Raw genomic sequence first — 21997 nt, 5'->3', positions numbered from 1 at the left:
TTGTAAAAGGTTCTGTCCGTTCCCCTAAGCACAGGGACAGCGTCGGGTCCATCTTGATTTCATATCAAGAAGCCAACTTTAGACCATCAAATTGTACCACTGAGTACCCAATGGAGCAGAGGAAAAAGCGCTTTTCCAACTCTTGACCAAAGTCTCAAGGTCTTCCCTAGTGCTGCCCAAAAATTAGCCAGGACCGTAAGGACCCTGCCATACCTTTGAACTTATCCCAGTCCCAAATTGTCCTCGACACAGGTTTCCCACCGTCATGGCCATGACTGACTGAGACCAAAAGGAGCTCATCCCACATGGGAGCCCAACAGCAGGCAGGGGTAGTAGCTGGGCTGTGGTTTGAGGGATGGGGAGCAGTCCATTCTAAAATGCAGTCCATTTATTTTTAAGGGTTTTTTTTTTTCCCCTTGTTCTGTGATTGCTTTTTTTTTTTTTAATCATTCTACCACAAATACTGGGTTGGCTGTCAGCATAAGTGCAGAGACACGCATTCCCGTGCCCATGGTAACTATGTAATAAATACATCAAAACAAATTTTTAAAAAATAATAATAAAGAAAGAAACATATTCCCTTTCCCACTCCCAAGCACAAAACACTTTTAAGTCAACAGAATTTAATCTAGTTTATTCTCAAAAAAAAAAAAAAAAGGAGGAAAAAAATATGAAAACAAAACAAAAAAAGCAGGTCTTATCACTAGCAGTAAATAAATTTGTACAACCATTCAGTCTGTATAATAGGATGAAATAAATCTACATCTTTCTTATTTTGGTGCGTTGAATTATACATACAAACAACAATTACAGGAACTTGTTCACAATGCGTATAGACCTGGAGAATGGCTATCTGAAAACCCCTTGTTGGCAATGTCTGCATGTTAACACTGATTGCCTGACACCATTGGTACTTCCTATGTAAAAGGCCCATGGCCCAAAATGAATGATCTCCCTACAGGTTTTATTTATTTAGTTATTTATTTAGTTAGTTAGTTAGTTAATGCATCATCAAAACCGTTCTAGCCAGCCCCCTCCCCCTCCCCGGAAACGAAAAAGAAACGGAAAAATAAAACCAACAAAAAAAAAACCCAAAATGAAAATAAAATAAAAGGAGAAGACATGACTGGCAGTTGGTCCATTTGTTCGTAAGACCGCGTTTCCTCTTGGTCTGCATTGTTTGTTTGTCTGGTTTTTAAATTGTCCTCCCATCCTCTTTTTTTTTCTTTTCCTTTAAAAAAAAATCTCTTGGAGTCCTTCATGCCTTTTTCTTTACAGCTCCATGGATGCAATAAAGTCTTCCTCAAATGTACAGTATTTCTTACAATATAAGTTATATGCAATGTTCAGCATTTTTTATTTTATTTTATTATTTTTTTCACAGCACTAGAGATCCTGTCCAATAGGGAATGCAAGTTCTGAATGGCTTATTCACAAATGGTATCCAGATTCAGTGGGTAAGAATACATAGACGCCATAGTGAGTTCCTTTAAAAAGTGGCAAACATCACTTTTTTAAAACTTTTTTTTTACTTTTTTCTCTTTTTTTTTTCATTTTTTTTTCCTTTTTTGTGCTTTTTGTAGTTTTTTTTCCTGGGTTTTTTAATTTTTTTTTTTCTCTCTTACGCCTTCAAATAACATTTTTATTTATTTTTTTTAATTCTTTTTTCCCCCTCCCATTTGATTCGGGACGTCAGACCCATAACCATGCGCCTGCAAAAATGCAAGTATATAAAGTAAATCTCATTTTGAGACCGTAAGCATTCAGCAGGGGAGTCTCTCGCTAACCCATGGCAGTGACCATACTGGAAGGATGGTGAGGTCCAAAGGAGAGGCTGGATGGAGGATGCATCGGTGTTGGTGTAGTCAGCATGTGGCTGGAGTGACTGAAAGGTGAAATGTGGCTGATGGAGGACATGTGTCTGGAGAGGGCGGCGGGATTAAAGGAGCTGCTCTTGGGAAAGTCTTCAAGGTTGTCATGGACCTTTTTGCACTTTTTGGATTTGCTAGACATTTTTCGGTTTCTGGTCTGAATTCCTTCTTTCTTCATAGTCAGGGGTCTGTTAATCTAAACAAAAATCAATTATTTTTTTTTGTGCTTCCATCCCTTCTCCCCGGATCACCATGGGATTCGTGTATCCCCCATGTCCGGGTAGGCCCGGGAATGTGTCCAGGCCAGCAGCCCCCCTCCTCCCCTTGTAAGCCCCATGTGCCACGGCTACACAACCTCTCCTCCCCATCCCAAAGTTCAGATCCCACCAGGAAATCCCAAGTTTGGTTGAAATTTCTGAAGGCAAGATGACAGAAAATTGCTGGCAGAGCCTCATGAGTGCAAAACATACCCAAAGATCTTGTAGCAGCTGAAAAATTTCGGCTATCTGCACATTAGGTAATTGCGCCATGTTTAGGAATGAAACCCATCATTATCACCTTGAAATATTCCCCGCAGATGTCGTGTCACCCCGAGGCTTCCTGACTGATCTAAAATCATTAGCTGCGAGAGCTGCTGGGATTTCAGTGCTACAAGGGATCTCCAACTTCCACAGTGGCATGAAGGAGCTGGGCAAACTCTTCACAAAAGACAGGTCTTATTTTTTTTCTTTTGAAAGACTTTCTGACCATTCTTTCAGGTTTACTTTAGTCGATCCGATTTTATTCCTAAAATCCAGATTTTTGGGGAGTGCTGAAACAGGTGTCCATGCTGCCCAGGCAGAGCATTTTCTACTTTCATGCAGACACAACTATAGGAAACCTAAGTATTGTATTCTTCTGCATGGGTATAAGTGGCTGCAATGATCAACCGTACACCCATCAGGGTTAGGAAATGGTAGCAAAAGGTCTGTTGGACCTCATATAAAAAACTCTTATCACTGCACAGAAAGCCAGCATCACAACATGCATTAGCATAGGTGCCATGAAAGCCCCAAAGACCACCCTTAGGAAGATAATTATGTATCCAATATCCATAAATATCCTTAAAAGTCCAGACTTGGGAGTCAACTTGGGGAGCTGTATGGGTCTTGCCCTGGATCCTCTGCAGAATTTCACCCCTAGCAAAAGGCAAAAGAGCCCAGCAAATCACCCCAGGACTGAACATCACTTTTCGTAACAAATGTGAGCACAGGGCAGTGCTGAAGGATATTCTGCAAAAGGGAGAAAAGGGGGAAAAAAGAGATCCACTATCCTGCAAACCACATTCTCAGTCTCGGTGAAGGACAATGAAAAGAGGTTCCTGCAAGAGTCCTGAGCAGATCTTCATCCATAAGATCTTAAACCAGTGCAAGGGACAAAGCACTTCCTTCTTCCGGATTACAGCAAAGTTTCACTTCTTGCTCATCAGCCACTGCCTGGTACCTTTCCCCACAGCGTGAGAATCATTCATGGATTTCTCTCCCCCAGAAGGCAGGGATACAATAGCTCCCTGTTACACGTGGGGATGGAGGCACACGGTGAGGAAGAACCAGGTTCATCTGCTCCGGTTCAGGCATCCCAAAGTTTGCCATCCCAGTTTGAATTACTGATCCTAGGCTCTCCATACCAGTAGTGATGGGAAACTTCATCCTCTACCTCTGGATAAAAGGAGTTGGAGGGAGCAGCCCTGCTTGCTAGCAGCTAAAGGTAGGAATGAGAAATCTGCCCATGTGCAGTCCAACAGCAGCCCTGAGGCAGCAACAAGCAAAAACCTCAAATGTCATGGGCTTTAAATACAACATCACTCGTTTCCCTGGCTTCCTGCCCTGCCCTCGCTGAGGGAACAGGGATACACACACAAGGAAGGCCCTTTGCTCCAGCTGGATGGCTGGCATGGGAAAGCTTTGCCTGACCTCTTTTAAGTCAGCCAGAAGAGATGTGTTGCCCATGTTCAAAGCCAGAAGGAAGCACCAAGCAAGCCTCACCAGGCAGCAATGCTAGAGGAGACCTGGAAGTCTAAATCCCTGCTAAATCCAGCTCAGATCTGGGGAGGTACACATGAGCCCTGGGCTCCCCAGTTCCTAATGAGGATTTGCATTGCGACACAAAAGCTCAGAGGCAGCCAGAATGGATTCCAGGTGAAGCAGCAAAGGTGCAAGCTCAGGAGCTGGCAGTGACAAAACAACATAAGCCTGGTGCTGGGACTGGGATTGTGCTGGCTCTTGGAGCAAGCACGGGGTCCTGACCCTGTGTTGCTTGGTGTCATGCCTAGCAAGACAATGACCACTTCCCCAAAGCAATGTCTCCCACATTTCACTCAATTGCTAAGAACAGACTAGCCGAGGCCATGATTTGATGTGAAACTTAGGAACGGAAATACCAGTTTTGCTCAGGATGGTGACAAAGTCACAGCCAGCCCTGCAACTGGGGTCAGAGATGCCATCCAAGCTGGACACATCGTCCCAGTGTATGTGGTCTCACCCTCCTAGCAGGTAACTGGCTCAAATGCCAAACAGATAAGGACTCAGGCAAATGTCAGGAGGAGTCAGACCAGCACAGTCACAGGAGCAAGCTTGAAAATTTTTCCCGTGACTTCAAAGGCCAGTCACAGCAGAGCTGAAGTGATCCTCAAAACATCAAAGCCATAGACCCATCTCTGTTTCTGGGGCAGAGAAACAAGAGACCTGGAGGGAAGACCTTCTCCATGAAAATTCATTGTAATAAAAATGACAAACACATGCTAAATTAAAATTAAACCAGCCCAACACATGTATATGAAATTCATTAATTTCAGATGGAGCCAATTAATTATGGGCAAGAATAATGCTCTTTGTTTTATTATATGCAAAATACCGACTGCTCTGCTCTTGGGATGCATAGCCTTGCTTTAGGATATTGTGAAAGGAGCCTTTTCTGAGGACTTCTACCAAAAACAATGGCAACTATGACCACAGGCCAGTCTGCTGTGCACCTCCAGCAAGATACGCTCCCACCCATCCCTGAAGTGTGTGAAGGCTCATCTCGCTTCTAAGAAGGACTAAAATAACAATAAGGAGAACCTCACATTCCATAGATCAAATCCAGAGGATAGTCTTACACATTATAGGTCTGCTCTAGCTCTGACTGAAGACAATGGGATTTTGCCATTGACCTCGATAAGGTCCTGTCACTGAAGCGGATTTATCCTTCAGACATAGTCATTACAATGTTGGGTTAATCTTCCAGGCTGGCTGTATCTTCGAAAGCACTCTGGGATGCCACAGGATGAAAGGCACCGTATCAATGTGAAATATTAGTCATTGTTAATACTGGTGTTAATGGAGCCGGCTCTTGTTGAAGTCAGTGGGAGAAATGCCAGTAGCTTCACTAAATGCACCCCAAGACTATTATGATTATTGCTTATATCCTACTGACAAACGGGTTTGCTTAAGCTGTGGGAATCAACAGTAAAACAAACTGATACAGCCCCATAAAAAAAAAAAAAAAAACACAGCACCATGAAAAAAATAACCTTATCACTGCAGTCGTTCCTGGTGTGGACTTAAAAACTGGGTACGTTTCATCTTCAGATCAATCCATTAAAATATCCTAATGATCCAAAGGTCCAATGAAAATTCATTAAACCCAAAGAAAAGACTAAAGCAGGGGGGTGGCGGGGGGCAGAATAAAAAAAGCAGCCAGGAATTTGCTACAACCTAGCTTGAAACAGAGTGAAGGCATCTTCCGAGCGGTCAAAGACCTTCAACTGGCATTGACACAACATCTGTGCAGACACACTCAGCTGCTTGGGAGGGACATGCTACAATGAGCCTATTTCTGAGACCTCTCCTGAAGGAGAACCGAAGCAGATAAGATGTACAAAGGGAGCAGGACCACCGCCTACACAATCAAGTCTCTCACTTTGACAGACCGGACCAATTTGCACGAGCCAAGGAGCCTTGTCCACGTGCAACCACCAAACTTCCTTCTTGCCTTGAGCTGATTAAAGCATGATGCTGGTGTTAATCACCAGGCAGTTAGCAGAACTCCCTAGGTCCTGCCTCCCTGCAGCCAGAAAGAGAAGGCATCTCCATGAATCTACCCCCCCGCCTTACCACTGGTCACAAAAAAAAACTTGCTTGTATTTGGCTTCTGAAGCATGTGGCCTTCACAGTCACAGCTTCTAAAGCCATTTGGGCTGCAGAGTAATACTCCAACACTCTGCCATCGTGGACCTTTAAAGCTGAGGGTAGTACATTCAAGGACTACTGGCTGCAACGTTGCTTGTTTCTCGCTGCAGTGATAACTAAGCATCATCTTTTAAAAGTTTAAAAAGAAGGATCTACCCACTCGTAGCCAGATTTCAGTATCCTTGCCCAGTTACATTGCTGCACACAGTCTCTCAGTCCTCTGGGGGTTTCATTTAAGCAGGTCCCAGTAATGGAGTTGCGCATAAGGCAAGACACTACTTGACTTTGGTAAGTAGCTGTGCTGAGCTTTTAAGCAGCTGTCAGAGTTTTTAATGAATATGAAAATGGTTCCAATGTGCTTAAGGCCTTCCCCATGTCACAGATTTCACAGCTGGATTGGAGTTTCCCTAAACAGTGGATCTAGGGGTCAGTTCAGGCCAACTAAGTTCAACAATGTTGGTGTGAAAAAGAAAAGAAGAGAGGGAGCGAGGGCTCTTGCAGGCACATTTCTGCAGAACCCTGGCACACAGGCACTATTCTAGACACTTCGGGGGAGATTCCTCCAGTCAGATGTCTACAACACAGGTACTCACATCTAAACTCATCATCCTGCCACCCTTTGTAATCATGGTTAGAAACTATACAATCTTCAAGGAATTGTCTCATCCAAACACAGGCGTCTCCATCAGGTCCAACGAATGGCACCTGAGAAGAGCTTCAAAAAGCTTTGCCTGGGGTACAGGGGGAGCAGCTCAGGTACAGATGTCTCTGTTGTAGGTCTCCCAAGCAATGTGATTTAAGTCCTACCACTGGCGACTAGAAGGCCAAAATGAAACCATAGCACAAGCACAGACTCCTCCAGTGAAGCTGGCTGACCTTGCTCCCTTCTTGCCATTGAAATAGTAAACAGAATATTTCCCTGTGATATTCTGAGAGCTTTCACTCCGAGTCCAACCCTTTTGTTTGCAGTGATCACACTGAAAGTTTGATGACAAGCTTTGCTTGCTACATAGGACTCAAAACGTGCTGAGACGCCTGCCCACTAAAGGGTAAACACGTTTTCCTTTTTTTCCGAGAGAGATGCCCCTCCATGAACAGGTGAAAAATTAGTCTGGTTGAGGTTTTTTTCCTACTTAATCCAAACTTGTTTACTCATCCCAAGAAACCAAAGAGCTTGAAATAACAAATGGAAGGGACTGAGACACCACAAAGGTTGGGTGCCCCATGAAACTCGATCTGTCTTTGATGTATTTGCGTGGGTGGACATGAGGGCAAAACATAGCCTGAGATTTCTAAGTCAAACATAAAGCAAACGACCACTAGGAAAAAAAAAAAAAAAGTGATATCAAAGCAGAGAAATTGAAAGTATTTTCCTTCTTCTGACATAATAATTATTCTAATGCCACATGTGGAATGAGAGTAACAGGAGTAGCCTTAAGACTCCTTTATTAGCAGTATTATTCAGTAGAAGACTTTTCAGATCCCTTTAGCTCTTTCCCTGGGGCACATATCCCTGGTTCCTGCAAGCTGGCTTTGCATGGAGATATTAGATTAAATCTGCCAGCCATTTCATTTCATTTTTCCTTCCCTTCCATGACAGACACTTTAAAATTCACATCAGAGGTTGAGCAGACTCTGCAACCCACTAACTAAATCAAGTCCTTTTTGGTTTAGGAATCGCTTGCGTCAACTGGGGCAAACACAAGACCTAAATAAATCATCTTTGGGGATGGCTGGAGGGAAGGGACAAAGGCAGCCACAAACCCAAGAAAGACCTAAATAGTAGCTGGCACATTTTGCTTTTTTTCCAGAGTTTGTATTTGCTGGAGGAACCAAGCTACACGTAGAAGGGGTATCGGCTTGCAGGACGGCGTGTTGTCTTTTCCGATGCACTGAGCCCAATCAGCATCAGATAATGTCTCCCTGTGTTGATCCACCCCTCCTTTCTTGGCTCAGGCATGGGAAAGCTCTAACATTACCTATGGACAGTCCTGTTTTATACCTCCCCAAGTGAATCGGCTACATTTGAGGGCACGCCAACTCATTGCTCCAACCCCCAAGGTCTCCAAAGGAGTACAGGAGATCTCAGCACCACCCAAGACTAGAAATCCTTAAGTCAAGGAAGAGTTTGGACCATCGAGCGCTGAAACTGAGGCCCTATTATTGAGCGTTACAGTCACACTTACATTGTGCAGCTTGTAGTAAAGCCCACAGGCGTTACAGACGGGGTCGCCGTTGGCATTTCTCCTCCACAGGGTGGTAGTGGTGGTCTGACAGTTCGCGCAGGACGTGCCCGCCCTCCTGGCTGCAGACTGCGGGAAGGAGGGGGAGAGACAAGGGAAGAGAAGGAGAGGGAGAAAAAAAGCACTTGTGTTAAAAAGAAAAAAAAAAAAAAGATACAATCAGCAAAATTGCTGAGAAAGACAACATCAGCCCTGCAAGACTGACGCACATCGGCAGAGGCCTCCAGAAACTGGCTTGTGAGAACAAATAATAATTCTGGAAAAAATCCCCGAGGTACTTTAATCCCAAATTATATACGAGCTGAATCAGGTGCCAAAGGGCATCCTAAAAGTGAGTGCTAAACCTCTGACAGAACTCATCAAAATTAGCAGCGCTGGCACAGCCCATTCCAGAGGGGAAAATATTATTTAAATGCCAACGTGTCTTTCCATCTTAATTCTCTCAGACCCCCCAGGGGTCTAATTCTGCAGTCAGGGCCTGAACCAACAATTGCCGGAGTCGACGGCGTGAGTCACGCCGGCTCCAGCGAGCACCAGGTGAGACCCGCGCTGAGCTTGGTGGGCAGCTGCTCGCCAGCTTCGACCGCAAGCACGGCCCGGTCCCGTCAGTTCAGCTCAGCTTCAAAGCAGACAGGCTCCAGATCGGAAATAACACCATGGCAAAGAGTGAGAATCCCAACTTTTTAATTATACCCTGCTGCAGCCTATGCCTTCATGTTTATTTAAGGATTGGTAATGAGCCTGAAAGAAGAATTTACCATTTCATACAGCGGGAGGAACAAGAAAAAAAAAAGTCTACGTGTCAAGGTATACAAAGAAGCTTTTTTGTTAGCTGTGATAATGGTTTAGCAAATCCAAATTTAGCAAAGTCGCTCCTCTTTCGCATGCATGAATTCGTGCTTATCATTTAAAAACTGTAACTTTAGCAAACAAATTGTCCTTCTGACACTGAAGGAGGAAAAGGAGCTTGTGGACTCCCATGCGAGTGTGTATGCATGTTTGCGTGTGTGCAAGTGCCTACAGCTCCTAAAAAAAGACCTTTAGATCCCCGTCCTATCTCTTCTTCATCAATATGACACAGTCCCAGAGCTCTGATTTCATCCCAATGCGTTGCTTTCAATGGGACTGCTCATGTGCTTAAAGTTAAAACATGTGCTTAAGCGATTTGCCAGATCATAGCAATGCTTGGCACCTTGCAGAACTGAGCCTTTAATGCTCTCTTTTGTGCTCTTACTGTTTCAAATTTACCCCTCACCCCACACAGCCGCACACTGTAGCACATCCAACATTTGAAAAAAAAAAAAAAAAAAAAAACCGCATCTTTGGATACTGTACAACAAACCCAAAATGCAAACATGGACACTGGCACAGCGCTAGCGTTAATACCAGCTCTTGTTAGGTCATGTTGCAATTTTAATCATAATTGAATGCGGCGTAGGTGGAGAGAGGACGGGTTGGTTTTGTTTTAGATAGAGTAGGATTTTTTTTTTCTTTTAATTAGACAAAAAGGACTGTCTAAAATATAAATAACACAATGCCCATGAGCATTAGGAAGCATCACAGAGAGCCTGATCTGGCAGCAAGGGGCTCTTACTGGTTGCCCATGGGGGCAGTTCCATTTCGCCTGGACCATAAACCACGCCAAAATGAGCCAGTCTCAGGCCTGAGGAGGCCTCTAGCTGACTTCTCCACGCTGATGACAAGCAGGAGCCGGGAACAGCACATGGGTCTTTGGTTGCACAAATCCCAGTGCTGGCAGGAGAAGCTGAAGCATCCCACCACGAATGGCAGACACCTCAGCAGATGTGCGCATATGTGCCATGGTCCTGTCCTCCTCCGTGCCACGGCCCCATCAAAATCACTGGGTTAGTACGCATACTGCAAACGCAGCACGGACACCACGGCTTGCAGAGCCAGGCTCTCGTGGAGACCTGGGGGCCAAGTCTGCAGGTCTCTGCTCCCCCCCGGCTCCCGCCAGCTGGCATGGGTGGCTCAGAGGCTGGATTGAGTCTCTCAGTGGCAGCTTTGCCCTTATCAGACCCAAAAATCAAGCCTAAGGAAATTTCTGAAAACCAGTGATATTTGACTCAGCCCACACAGGGGAAATATCCCCTTTGAAGGCATTTGGGGTTTTTACACGGCACTCGCCGAAATTTCTTTTACGGCATTTAAAAGACACGCCTGGTCACCACCTTGCTACCTTCAAACCAACCCCGACATTAAATAAACGAATAAATCACAGCGTCCACTGTCTTCTCTAAAACCTTTTCCATCTGCCACGTTTCCCCTACAAAAAGTCAGCGTCGTTAGCTGAATATTTTGAACCCTGTGCTCTTTCGGTCCCAGGCTGTACCTTTTATGCTGTACCAACTTATACTGGAGACACCGGCAGCGGGCAGGAAACAATGAATAATAAGGCTATTGTAAAAGCTCCCAGCAAAGGCATCCACTGACGCTAATCACCGACCCAAGCCTGGCCATGTAAGTAATGGGATGACTAATAGGGTGCCCTATATCATCTATAGGACCAGACCCCATGGCCTAGTTGCATGCGAGCGAGAACACAACTTCAGAAGCACTGGCAGTGATGAGAAGGTGGAATTGAGGACAGAGCAGGAGGAAACAAGCACTGATAAAGATGCTTAATTACGGGGCATTTTTGGTGTCTGGATTTACACAGGGTACCCACAAAGCTGCAAGCATCAGCTTCCAAAAAAAAAAAAGACTGCACATGCATGGGTCTTCTGAGAAAGTGGCCATAATCCTTCCAAAACCACCATGGCTGGGCACAGAAACAGAGAACTCTGCATCCACATGAGTAGGGAAAGGAAGAAAATCCAAAGGAAGTTTTTTATCTCAGCAACAGCAGTGACAGGGCTGCCGTTGGCTTCAACAGGGACAAGAACAGCCTCCAAGAAAGCTGCAGACAAGGCAGTGGTGTGGTACCACCTGCCCGTTCTTGATGACCCTGCCAACATCTCCAGATCATCCATCTCCCCCCTAAAATGAAACGAAGCTACCTGAGCCCCCTCGGCTGGCAAGGCTACATCCATCTCCCCTAAAGAAAGTCCTTACAAAGACGCCCATTGAATTCAATAAGGCTTGGTCTGGGTTCTCAGCATCCAAGAATTTATTTGCCTTCTCCTTCCAACCCACCGGAGTCCTTTCATTAGTTTCAATGCGCCTGGGATCAGAGCCTACAAAACCAGCCCAAGGTCACGCAGGAAACTTGTGGCAGAGGGAGAGGAGAGCGCGCTGGATCCCCACCCTGGGCCTCCATACGCACACCGCCATCCCCAGCCCGCTCGCCTTCACAAGTCAGGAGAGATCAAGCCAAGCCGCAGACACGCACACGTCTACATCCGTGCGCACGAAATGCAAACGCGGGCCCGGCTTTGGTGCCTTCTGATTTTTTTTTTTTTTTTTTGGAGGTTAGCAAGGGAAATAAACATAAACGTAAATAGCATTAGAAAAGTTTCTCTTTTTTTTTCCCCAGGCAGTGCTGGAAAAAAAAAAAAAAATAGAAAAATCAAATGTTCCCATTTAGCAAAGGCCGTATTCAAAGAATGGCAACTTTTTGTAACTTTAACTAAAATGCCCAAGATTAGAGTGATTATGCAAGACAAAGTCTCTCTTTTTTTCTTTCTTTATCTTATTTTTTTTTCCCCAAGAATGACCTTTTACAATGTATTTATTTATATAGTTCGTTTTACATGTGCCGGGCCAAGGGTGACTTGGGACATTCTTTCGTGGTTCCATCAGACACTTTTTGAAAGCTCTCCCCCCCTTTTCCAGCCGCTTTCCTATTCTGCCTCCCCCTCCGCTTGTTTGGATACGCTCAAACTCCTGTGTGTTTGGGCTGGGGAAACAGAGCTGTTGTTCAGGAGTTATCTCCAGGGCTCAGATATCCGGCAGCTTTTTCCTAGGAAGTTAACTTTACACATAAAGAGAGAACGAGGGGGGGGGGAAAAAAAAAAGAAAAAAAAAAGAAAACAAAGCATGTATGTTTAAGACAGAAGGGCTGGGGGGTGGAGGAGAAGAGAACAAGAACTGCCCAAAAAAATTTAAAATCCCATCCTCTACTTCCCTCCCTAGAAAGCTTTTCCTTTTTTCTAACAAAGCTGTGAAAGACGAGGGAGAGCAATGTTTTCCTATATGGGAAAAGCCCGTATAGGAAGGCACGGTTTCACCCAGCGGGAAGTTTGTGGGTAGAGAAGCAAACCCACATCTTCGCCAAAACCCGCGCCGTCAGGCAGAGCCGACGCCGCTGCCCCTCGCAGCGTAACCCCTCCTGGGGCCGGATCCTGCAAACCCTTCCCGGCGCCCATGGGAATAACGCCGGGCCAATTTTGCGGGCATTTCTCAGGTGAGGAACCTGAATCCGTGCCTCGGAGTTGCCGGATCGAGGCCATGAGCACCTTCACGGGGAACATGAGGCCACCCCTCAGCTGCCTGCAGGGTCCGGCCGTGCTGGGCACAAGCCTCACGCCACCGGCAGGATCCATCCACCGGCTCAGAAACTCAGCGGAGAGGCGAGAGCAGCTTTTCCTCTGCGTTTTGAGCAGCCCCCAGGAGCCCATCCGTGTCTTTAATCCTAACAAAACCAAACGTGCCTCGATTTGAAGCATTCAATAACTTCCCAAGCAGGGAACATATTTTTTTCCCCTGCTTGATATATTTTTTCCCCTTGTGGTTTGCCTGATTATTTGCCAAATATACTTCAACGCATTTATTAGCCATACCCATAGCTTCCAGACCTTTTTGTGGCTTCCAGGGAAATTCATAAATAGATCGCTGGGGATGCTGTAATGTATCGCCTGTACAGAGTACAGTTGGGAGGCTTGCAACTATTATTTCAAATATTTACCCGCGCATTTCATCTTCCTCCAACTTTTGTGGCCCTGGACACGCGCTCGGCTTTGGTCATTCACTGGGCTTACTCATACTTTGCCGTCCTCTACCTTGTGTCCTGGTTCACACTGACTCAGAGGCAAACGAGACAATTTGAGACCCACATGACTCAGGTACAAATGACCACACCAGGTTTAGGTGGCACTGGGACCATTAGCCAAGTGCTTTGCAGGACCAAGGTCCAGCTGATGCCCCAGCAGCACCCAGCACCCAGCTTGGGTCTCCCTCCACGACACCGCCGACCAACGGGGATGGAGATACTCTTGGGAAGGGGAGGACAACAGTGTAGAGAGTCCAGGAGAAATCCTCTTCTCCTGATAATATCTTTGGCCACTAGGAAATTATTCCTCTGCCCTTGTCCCCTGGAAAGAGACACCATCCTTGGCTCACCAACCAGGAGCACTCTGCAGAGGCATCCGCCCCATTGCGACCTGGGAGAAAACTCAGTTCTGGTTTGCAAGACGCCCCTGGATCTTGATTTTTTTCTAGCTTGTTTTGCAGTTTGTGAGAGGACCAGACAACTGAGGTCCACAGTGGTTGGGAGCATCTCTCTGAGCATCCCCCCACTCTCAGCCCTCTGACATAGCTTTTGGAGCTGGCTGAGCTTTCCCCTCTCCATCCCAGGATGTCGACAAGGAGTTAAAGTTGCAGAAGAAGGAAAAAGAAGAATTAAAAAAGAAGGAGACTCACCAGCCTTCTCTTGGGTTTGATCAGGGGCCGGTTCTGCCCGTTCATTTTGTGATAGAGTCCACAGGCGTTACACAAATAGTGCCCGGTGCCGTCTCTTCTCCACAGAGGGGTTGAGGTAGCCCCACAATTTACACACTCCCTGCCTTCTGGAAACAAGAGAGCACATAGTTCACTTAAGGAAAGCGGAGGTAAAAGGGGCTCAGGAAAGCCCCTCCAAAAAAAAAACCTCAACCACCCCCAAGACATCCAGTCGTGCCAGACCCTGCCAGTCGTCTCCAAGCTCAGGATGTCCAAGCAAAGGTCCAAGGCCACGGCTGAGCGACATCCCTGGCACAGGCCGGGGAGAGTCTGGCAGGGCTTGATCCTGTCCCCCTCCCCAGCACCACCCCGCAGACAGCATCAGGCCAGTGTGCCAGCAGCAGGGAAGAGGGATGGTGACAAGACAATCTGAACCCTATGGTGGCTCAAGGGGCTTCCTGGCTTCTTCTGTAAGTCCCTCCTTTGGGGGTGGGAGTGCTGGCAATTCCCCCTTACTTCTGGACTAAGGGCTCCTACGGCCCTCCAGACCCCATCTCGCTATAGAGACCAGATAAACCTTGGCAGGCTTTGCGTCCAACCCTCTCCGAGATGGATGAATACCAAATTTATGTCCTTGCTCCCCTTTCTGATGTGCACGAGAACCCCAAGGTCATTGCCCCAGCTCCCAGGGGGAATGCATGAGCCTGGAGGGACGAGGGGGGTTCTTCCTTTGGCCTCAGGTCAAACCACACCAAGGACCCCCAAAATAATCACAGGTCAACAACCAAAACAACTCCCCGGCCCCAATTAGCACACAGTCTCTCTGCCGATATCCACTATCGGTTACTTTGCAATTAAGCTTCCACCACCAAACTTGCAGAAACCCCTCTGGCTTCTCCATCACATCCCCAATGATGGTCCATCCCTGATATCTGGGATCCCAAACAGCCCGGAGTGTGCCTGAGCCCTGATTAAGGTTTTTTCCCCTCCTTTTGGGGAGCTCTCTATCCTCTTCCTGGCTACAGGGGGGGGGTCTCCCTCAGCCCACTGGCTCCCAGCTTAGAGAAGGGAATTGGGGAGCTGTGGCCATGCCTCCCAGCTACTTTCAGAGGGTTGAGTGGGAGTTTTTCGGGGTGTTTGGTTTGTTGTGTTTTTGTTTTTTTTTCTTGCACCTAATGTCACTCCCAGCCCATCTGAAAGCACCAGAAGACCGGAGCTGGCCAGAGGCAGAGCTAACTCAGTGCAGAGCCGGCTCCCCACTGCCCCAGCCCGCGCTGCGTTCGAGCAAGAGACATCCGCGCCCTAACCACAAACAGCAACCGTTTTTCCAGAGCCTTTGCACTAAACCCCTCTCCTCTCACCCCCCCCACCCAAAAAAAAAAAAAAAGACATTTGCAGTCGTTTCTCCTTCTTTCATCCTGCAAAAACACCCCTTCCCTCCTTTTCCTCCAGCTCTAACCCTCTTTGTCTGCAAGCTTCCCAACTTGCTAAAACTAACTTTAAAAAAAAAAAAAAATTTTTAAAAAATAGGTGTTGCTCCTGGGGTTGGTTTGTCACCAACCGCAGAGGTGTCTCTAGAAGGTAAAGTAACAGAAAGTGGCAAAAGGAAAACACGAGGCGGGGGGGCCTGGAGGGGGAGGCGGGGGGCAAGACGGTTTGAAAATACCGCGCAGCCGGTGCCCCGGCGGGAGCTGCGGCTCGGCGGGCGCCGGGGCAGCCGGAGGAGCACAGCACCGGTCCGTAGCCCGACACAGCAACCGGTCCGGACCGGGACCGGGCGGGGAACCCCTCCCGTTTAACACCCGGGTCGTTTTATTCCCCTGCGATTAAACGGGGCAGCAGCTCCGAGGCTGTTTGAGTCTCTGTCCCTCTCTTTTGTTTCACTCCATCTCTCTCTCTCTCTCTCCTGCTTTCATGTACAAAACATACAGGTCTGGGTTTTTTTGTCACTCTAACCGCATCCGGACTCTATTAAAGTTCCTGGCGCTGGATAAACAATGCAACTGTCGCGTGCAGCAGTCTGAAAATAATTGGATTAGCTCAAACATATCAGCTAAATAGAGACAGTCCCTGCTCAGACAGACAGAGTAAATGTCACCCTGGAAAAACCCTGAAAACTGATCTCATTCATGCCAGGCAACCCTGCAGCAGCCTCCTCGGAAAAAAAAAAAAAATAGAGAAAAAAAAATTTAAAGTTTTTAAAGAGTTTTGACTAATCACTCTTTCTTCTGCACACGTACACACACAAACACACCCCTTGGCTCACACACACCCCTCGGTGCGCACAAACGTTCAAGCTTTCAGCCACCGGAGCCGCACAAATCCCCCCTCGCAACTTCCGCGCGGGACGCGCAGAGCGCTGAGGACCCTCAGCTCCTCCCCGAGGGGTGCAGCCGAAGGGACATGCTTTTGGGGTCTTGCACTGGGGGTGGTCAAAGACCCTGGGATGAGGCTGGGGGACTGCGTGGGCGAAGTCCCGTCCACCCCCCCGGGGGAAAACCCTTCCGCATCTCCGGGCGCCGCATGGGAAGAGGCCCCTGGGAACAGCGAGGCGGAGGGCGGGCGGGGGAAGTTGGCCGGGATTTGGTCCCATTATTAAAATACAGAGAGATAGGCTAATGCTGCGGTTCCCTCGGTTTCGCTTCCTCCCGAGGCGCCGCAGCTCAGCGCACCCGTGGGCGCTCGGGGGTGGCGGAGGGGGCTGGATCTGTCCCGGGGCAGCGCGGGAGGGGGGATGTTTGGGCTCTTGCTCTGGGTTGTACCCCTCCAGCACGGGTTGTACCACCTCAGCCCGGTCCCCCAACCCTTCGGGGGGTTCAGCCCCTGATGCTTTCATCACACAAATGTTTGTGCTCATCCCTCTGCATGCAGACAGGAGGGGGGGGGCGGTTCCAGCCCCCCTTTTCCCCTCATAGCTTCCTCTCCCTAGCAACGGGGATGAAGAAGCCAAAAGCCCTACCTGTGCTCGACCGTGCTTTCGGTCGCGATTTACACCCGAAGCCGGTGGGCGATCCTCCTAGGAGGCTACTGGGGGGAAAAAGTCCAGAGCCATATTCTGGGACATACGGTGGGTAGGTAGTGATGGGGTGATGAGCGGAGGAGGTGGCTCCTCCTAACGAGGCCATGCTGCTCCGAGAGTGAGAGGACTCCAGCTTCATGGTATCGGCCAGGGACACCTGGTATTTGATGCATTCCTTCTCGTCCTGCCGGGTGGAGCCGGTGGAGCCGGGGGTGGAGATGGACGGATCCGGGGATACATCTTTAGGAGGGGTCGGTGGGAAGGTGAAAAGGTGCGGGCTGGAGTGGCCGGCGGATAAAGTGGAAGAGGAGGCGGGTGGGTAGACGGAGAGGGGTCCCGGTGAGCTGTGATGGATGGAAGTCTTGGAGAAAGGGCTGAGGTTCCAAGGGGAAGCGCTGTGGTGGCTGCTCAGCGCCTTGCTGCCGTCCAGCCAGGGCAGCGAGCCGTGCAGCAGCGGGGGCCGGCACACCTGGCTCCCTGCGCGGAGAGAGCAAAGCGAAACGGCCGTCACATCCCCGCTGCCACCCCGGGAACCCACGCGTGGGGAGCCCGGCCTGGATCCCCCCCCCCCCACCCTCTTCTTCCCAAAGGGTTCGACATGCGGGAGGGGGGAAGCAAGGAAAATCGCATCTGAGACAAGCCTCTCTCCCCCTCTTTCCATCCCCGTTCCCCTTTAAAAATGAAAATTTTAAAAGCCTGCAGTGGCAGCCCCGATCCTGCTTAGGGACGAGGTCTCTGGGTCAGGATCCATCGAGCAGGGATGTCAGCCCTGGGACAGGGAACTTGGCCGGCCCTGATCCGCTCTCCCCCTTTTCCAGACAATCCCACGAGGACTTTGAAGCGAAGATCCTGCATGAAATTGTCAAGCCCCGACTGCAGAAATCTTTTTATTATTTTTTTTTTCCAAGCTAGAAAAAAAAAAATTCCTGAACGCAGCCGTGGGCTACTAACCCTAGGAATATTCTGGCCAAACGAAGAAGACCAGAAGACATGACAGTAACCTTTCCAACAGAGTGGATAAACTTTGCAAACCGCCCATTTGTCTCTTTTTTCTTCCATGGGGCCGCACATAAATGTTAGACGGCTTTTTTTTTTTTGTGGTGATATGGCACATGCAGAGAGTACCAACTTCTTTCAAAAGAAATTCTCCATCCCCTTTTTGTGACAGGAGACCCTTCGCTTGTTTTTTAAAATACAGATCTAGACTTTGCAGGGAAAAAAAAAGAAAAAAGAAAAAAAAAAACAAAACTAGATTTACGCAGTCAAGCCTTGTTTTCTCTGGTTATAAATGTTCTTAAGGGATGATACCTAATATTTTAAATTAATCGCAGTCCTTGCTTAAATATATATATATTTTTTCAAAGGATCAAATCTACTCAAATCCACAGCAACTTGAGCAAATAGCTATAAGCTGAAAAACTGTTATTCAAGCGGAGGAGAGCAAGTTTGTGCCTGCTCATAAAGCCCTGGAAAGGCATTGACATCTCGACAGCCTTCACCTCTGTAGGTATCGTGATACGTGTATAGAGACTGCTAAATATACAGAGGGAGAGATGCAAACACAGATCTACAGAGCCTGAGATAAGTAAAAAGCTGGTGCAGTGTGTTTGCATGGGAGCTTGTGTCTGTCTAGAAAATCTCCAAGCTAGTTTTCACCGTATCAGACATTTGTGAACAATACTGAAAGTAACTGCTCGAAAGGAAGGGAAGGTGGGTTATACGAATAGAAAGGGTCAAGATTCATTATCTTCTCCAGGAAGTAGCATAGTAAATAATATTCAGGCTAGATCAGAGAGACCGCATTTCCACTTTCTGCTGATATATTGGAAAACAGAAATGAAAAGAAAAGAAAAGAAAGAAAGGACAAAGGCTGCTGATCCTTAGAAATAATTGTTTTAAAGAGACTAATAGCAGAACAATGCAGTTACTGAGCGGAGCCTAATGCAGGCTCGCACTCAACAAGTAGCTGAGGGCTGGGAGCAGCCCCCTGAACCCGGCTCGGCTCCATCGCCACTCGCTCGTCCCACTTTATTCTCCTTGATTTTGGGATGAATTCCCCTCCAAACCTCGGGCTTTTTAGTTTTCGCCACTACGGGGGTCACTCTCTGGCTTCACAAATCAACATCTTCTTTTTTCCCTCCTTGTTTTATTTTTCTCCTTTCCCTATTTTTTAACCATAGACCTAGAATCCAGCTATAAATACCGGATCTTTCGGATTCTTCATAAAAGATGGCACCAAAGCAGTTGTCCCTCCACAGACCTGGGCCGCACCAGCCCCAGGTATTTCACCTCCTCTGTAAAAGCTGTGACCCAGGAACAAAATTCACATTGCGGAACATTACCTTCCTGCAGGACCCGTAGGAAAACACACCAGGTCTAATACCAAATGACACCAGGGGATTTTTTTTTCTTTCTTTCTTTCTTTCTTTCTCATTTTTAACACACGCCGTGGGGCGGCCCTGGGTGCATGTGTAAAACTTTCGGCCCGAGCCTAACAAGCTCACCGAGTGCGAATGAAGCAGCCGGAGCGTGAGGAGAGCAGGGTCATTTTCACACCCCTTCTCTCCAGCTTGCTTTTCTTCTCCAGAGCAGCCCAATTGTGCAAAAACTAAACACCGTATGAAAACCCTAACTGTTAACCTAATGAAGGGGGGGGACGGACGACGACTAAAGTGAAAGAGGGAGGGAAAGAGGAAGAAAACAAGAGAAAGATTAAAAGGAAAGAAAGAGAAAGAAGGAGAGCAAGAGAGGGGGGGAAGGGAGCGAGAAAGGAGAGGGGAGCGAGATAAGAAAGAGCGCAAGAGAAAGAAAGAGTGAAGAAATTAGAACAAGAGAAAGAAAAAGAAGAAATAAAGAGAAAAAGAAAACAAGAGAAAGAGAAGAAATAAAAGAAAGAGTAAAATAAAGAGAGAAAGATAAGAAAAGAAGGGAAGAAACTGAAAAAGAAAGGAAGGAAGGAAGCCTGAATTTGGATTTATTTCCAATAAGCCAACCCCAAAATCCACCCGTGACGTCGTTTCCCCGCCGGCAGAGGAGCTGCCCGGGCACCCCGGGGCACCCGGGGCCGGGACCGGGGCCGCTCCGTGGGAGCCGCGGTCTCGCCGTGGACACTCACCGTGGTGGGTCGTGGGGTATCTCTGCACGGTGGCTCTGACGGAGTTGCCGTAGTAGGGAGGGACGGGGTTGCCTTGTCCGTCGATATTAAAAAGTACATCCACTTCCTCGGCCAGAGGATACTGCGTGGGGTCCATGTAGGTATGGCCAAGCGTGGGGTGGTGCGAGTCCGGGTGCTGCCCATTGAGCACGGCCGGGTGGTGGTGGCTCACCCACCGCGGCTGGTCCGTGGAGACCTCCATCTTCCGCGCCCGCTGCTCTTCCTCCTCCTCCTCCTCCTCCTCAGCAAGGCGCGGAGGGCTTGAGATCGGAGGGGTAGACGGTGCCGAGGTTATGAGGGGAGGGCTCGGCGAGTTTGGGGGTGTTTCTGGTTAGGTTTGGTTTAAAGTGGAGGGAAGTGGGGGTGGGTATGGTGAGAAATGACCGATTCCAAAAAAAAAAAAAAAAAAAAAAAAAAAGGAAAGAGAGGAAAAAAGGGAAAAAATAATATAATAAAAAGGAGGGGAAAAGGGGAAAATAAACAAACTCAGGGGAAAAAAATCTCTACGAAGTGAGATCCCCTCGGTATCTTCCGCTCTTTTGCAGATGTTTCTCTTCTTTGATCACCTGTAACGAGAAAGAGGAAAGGGAAGGAGCAGAGAGAGAGAGGCAGAGAGAGAAACGTGCTTGAGAAGTTCTGAACTTTAGCACCTGACTTTTTAGGCAGGAGAAAACCCATCCCATCCCTCGGCAGCCAGCCCTGGGAAGCGCCTGCTCTGCCCTGGACCCACCTCTCCCCAGCTCCTCTTTCTCTTTCGCTCTCTCCTCTCCCTGCTCGGAGCAGAGCCCAGCAGCTCCAACCGCGCTCCTGCTGCCTCTTACTCTTTTTTTTTTTTTTTTTTTTTGTCCTCGCGGTTGTTTGTTTATTTGTTTATTTGCTCAATTTGCACCTGAGAAGCTCCAGCGGCTTAAGCCGGTGAGAACTTGTGCCATTCGCTGCTCTGCAGCCTACAGCCACTTTGATTGCTCATTAATTATTATGCAACCGAGAAAGGGGGGAAGAGGGGCAAAAGAGAAGGAGGGAGGGGGGAATCGAGAGGGGGTAAAGACATGGAGAAGAGGGTGGGGGTGAAGGGAAGAAGTGAGGGGAAAAGGAGGAGGGGAAGAGGCGCGGGGCGGGGGGGGGGAAGCGACAAGTTGCTAAAGAAATTCCGCACAAACCTTGGTGGAGAAGCAGTGTGTGACCCAGGAGGGATGAAGCTGAAAGTTCTTGATCAGATCAGATTGTGCTCGCTCGCTCGCCCTATTTTTTTTTCCTTTTTTTTTTTCCTCCCTCTCTCTTTTTTTTTTTCTCTCTTTTTTTTTTTTTTTTTTTTTTTACAGGGAAGGCATTCTTTCTGAAAGGAGCAGGATGGCGCCAGCCGGCTCAGTGCTTACAGACAGCTGTGGCGAGACGCAACTTAAGGAGGTTCCAGTGTCATAAGCCCGGGGGAGGCGGAGCCTGTCCCGCCTGAGGAGGGGACCGCCGGGGCGCACCGGCCGCCTCCGCGCTGCCCCCGCCGCGCACCCGCGGGAACCCCCTTTTACCAACCTCTTCTAATTTATTTCTCCCCCTCCTTTTTTTTTTTTTTTTTTTGTTTTTTAATTCTCCCTTTTTAAGGACAGGGAGAAATTAACTTTTTCCCGCTGGCCGGGAAACTCTACGAGTGGCCACTCCGGGAGGTCCTAAGCGGAGGGGACGGGCTCGGTTCTCCCGCCGACGCCCAAGGGATGTGAAGAGGGACCGGACCTCCCGGGAGCGGGGCCGGGCCGGGCCGGCAGGTGCAGGACCTCCGAGGGAGCCTGCCCGCCTGAAATAAAGCTATCTCTCTTCCTACACTGGCTGGTTTCGAGCTGCTCCGTCTCACAAAGGATTTAATTTTTATTTTTTTAAGGATATAAGCG

General features: G+C 48.1%; 1 protein-coding gene across 2 annotated transcripts; it reads right to left on the bottom strand.

Moving 5' to 3' along the window:
• Positions 1 to 669: 669 nt before the first annotated feature.
• Positions 670 to 21442, bottom strand: GATA3 (GATA binding protein 3). Of its 2 annotated transcripts, none has more exons than XM_086744780.1 (6): positions 21275 to 21442; positions 20076 to 20680; positions 16901 to 17437; positions 13924 to 14069; positions 8266 to 8391; positions 670 to 2067 (listed from the first exon to the last, which is right to left on the bottom strand). In XM_086744780.1, exons 2-6 carry the CDS (start codon positions 20314 to 20316, stop codon positions 1783 to 1785), a joined length of 1335 nt encoding a protein of 444 aa, XP_086600906.1. In that variant the 5' UTR covers positions 20317 to 20680; positions 21275 to 21442; the 3' UTR covers positions 670 to 1782. The 2 variants fall into 2 exon arrangements, with proteins under 2 accessions (XP_086600906.1, XP_086600912.1); XM_086744786.1 differs by having other exon boundaries at positions 13924 to 14066.
• Positions 21443 to 21997: the final 555 nt, after the last annotated feature.

The sequence above is a fragment of the Chlamydotis macqueenii genome, chromosome 1 (genome assembly GCF_036417535.1).
Source record: "Chlamydotis macqueenii isolate bChlMac1 chromosome 1, bChlMac1.mat, whole genome shotgun sequence".
NCBI lineage: Eukaryota > Metazoa > Chordata > Aves > Otidiformes > Otididae > Chlamydotis > Chlamydotis macqueenii.
This window is presented reverse-complemented; position numbering and strand designations above follow the sequence as displayed.

Bases quoted from the DNA above. Each gene is read 5' to 3' on its own strand.
- GATA3 (XM_086744780.1), bottom strand. From the start codon at position 20,316: ATGGAGGTCTCCACGGACCAGCCGCGGTGGGTGAGCCACCACCACCCG. The intron at 14,070-16,900 runs GTAGGGCTTTTG...TCTTGTTTCCAG, and splicing joins GAAAGCACGGTCGAGCACAG to AAGGCAGGGAGTGTGTAAAT. The intron at 8,392-13,923 runs GTGAGTCTCCTT...TCCTTCCCGCAG, and splicing joins TCAAACCCAAGAGAAGGCTG to TCTGCAGCCAGGAGGGCGGG.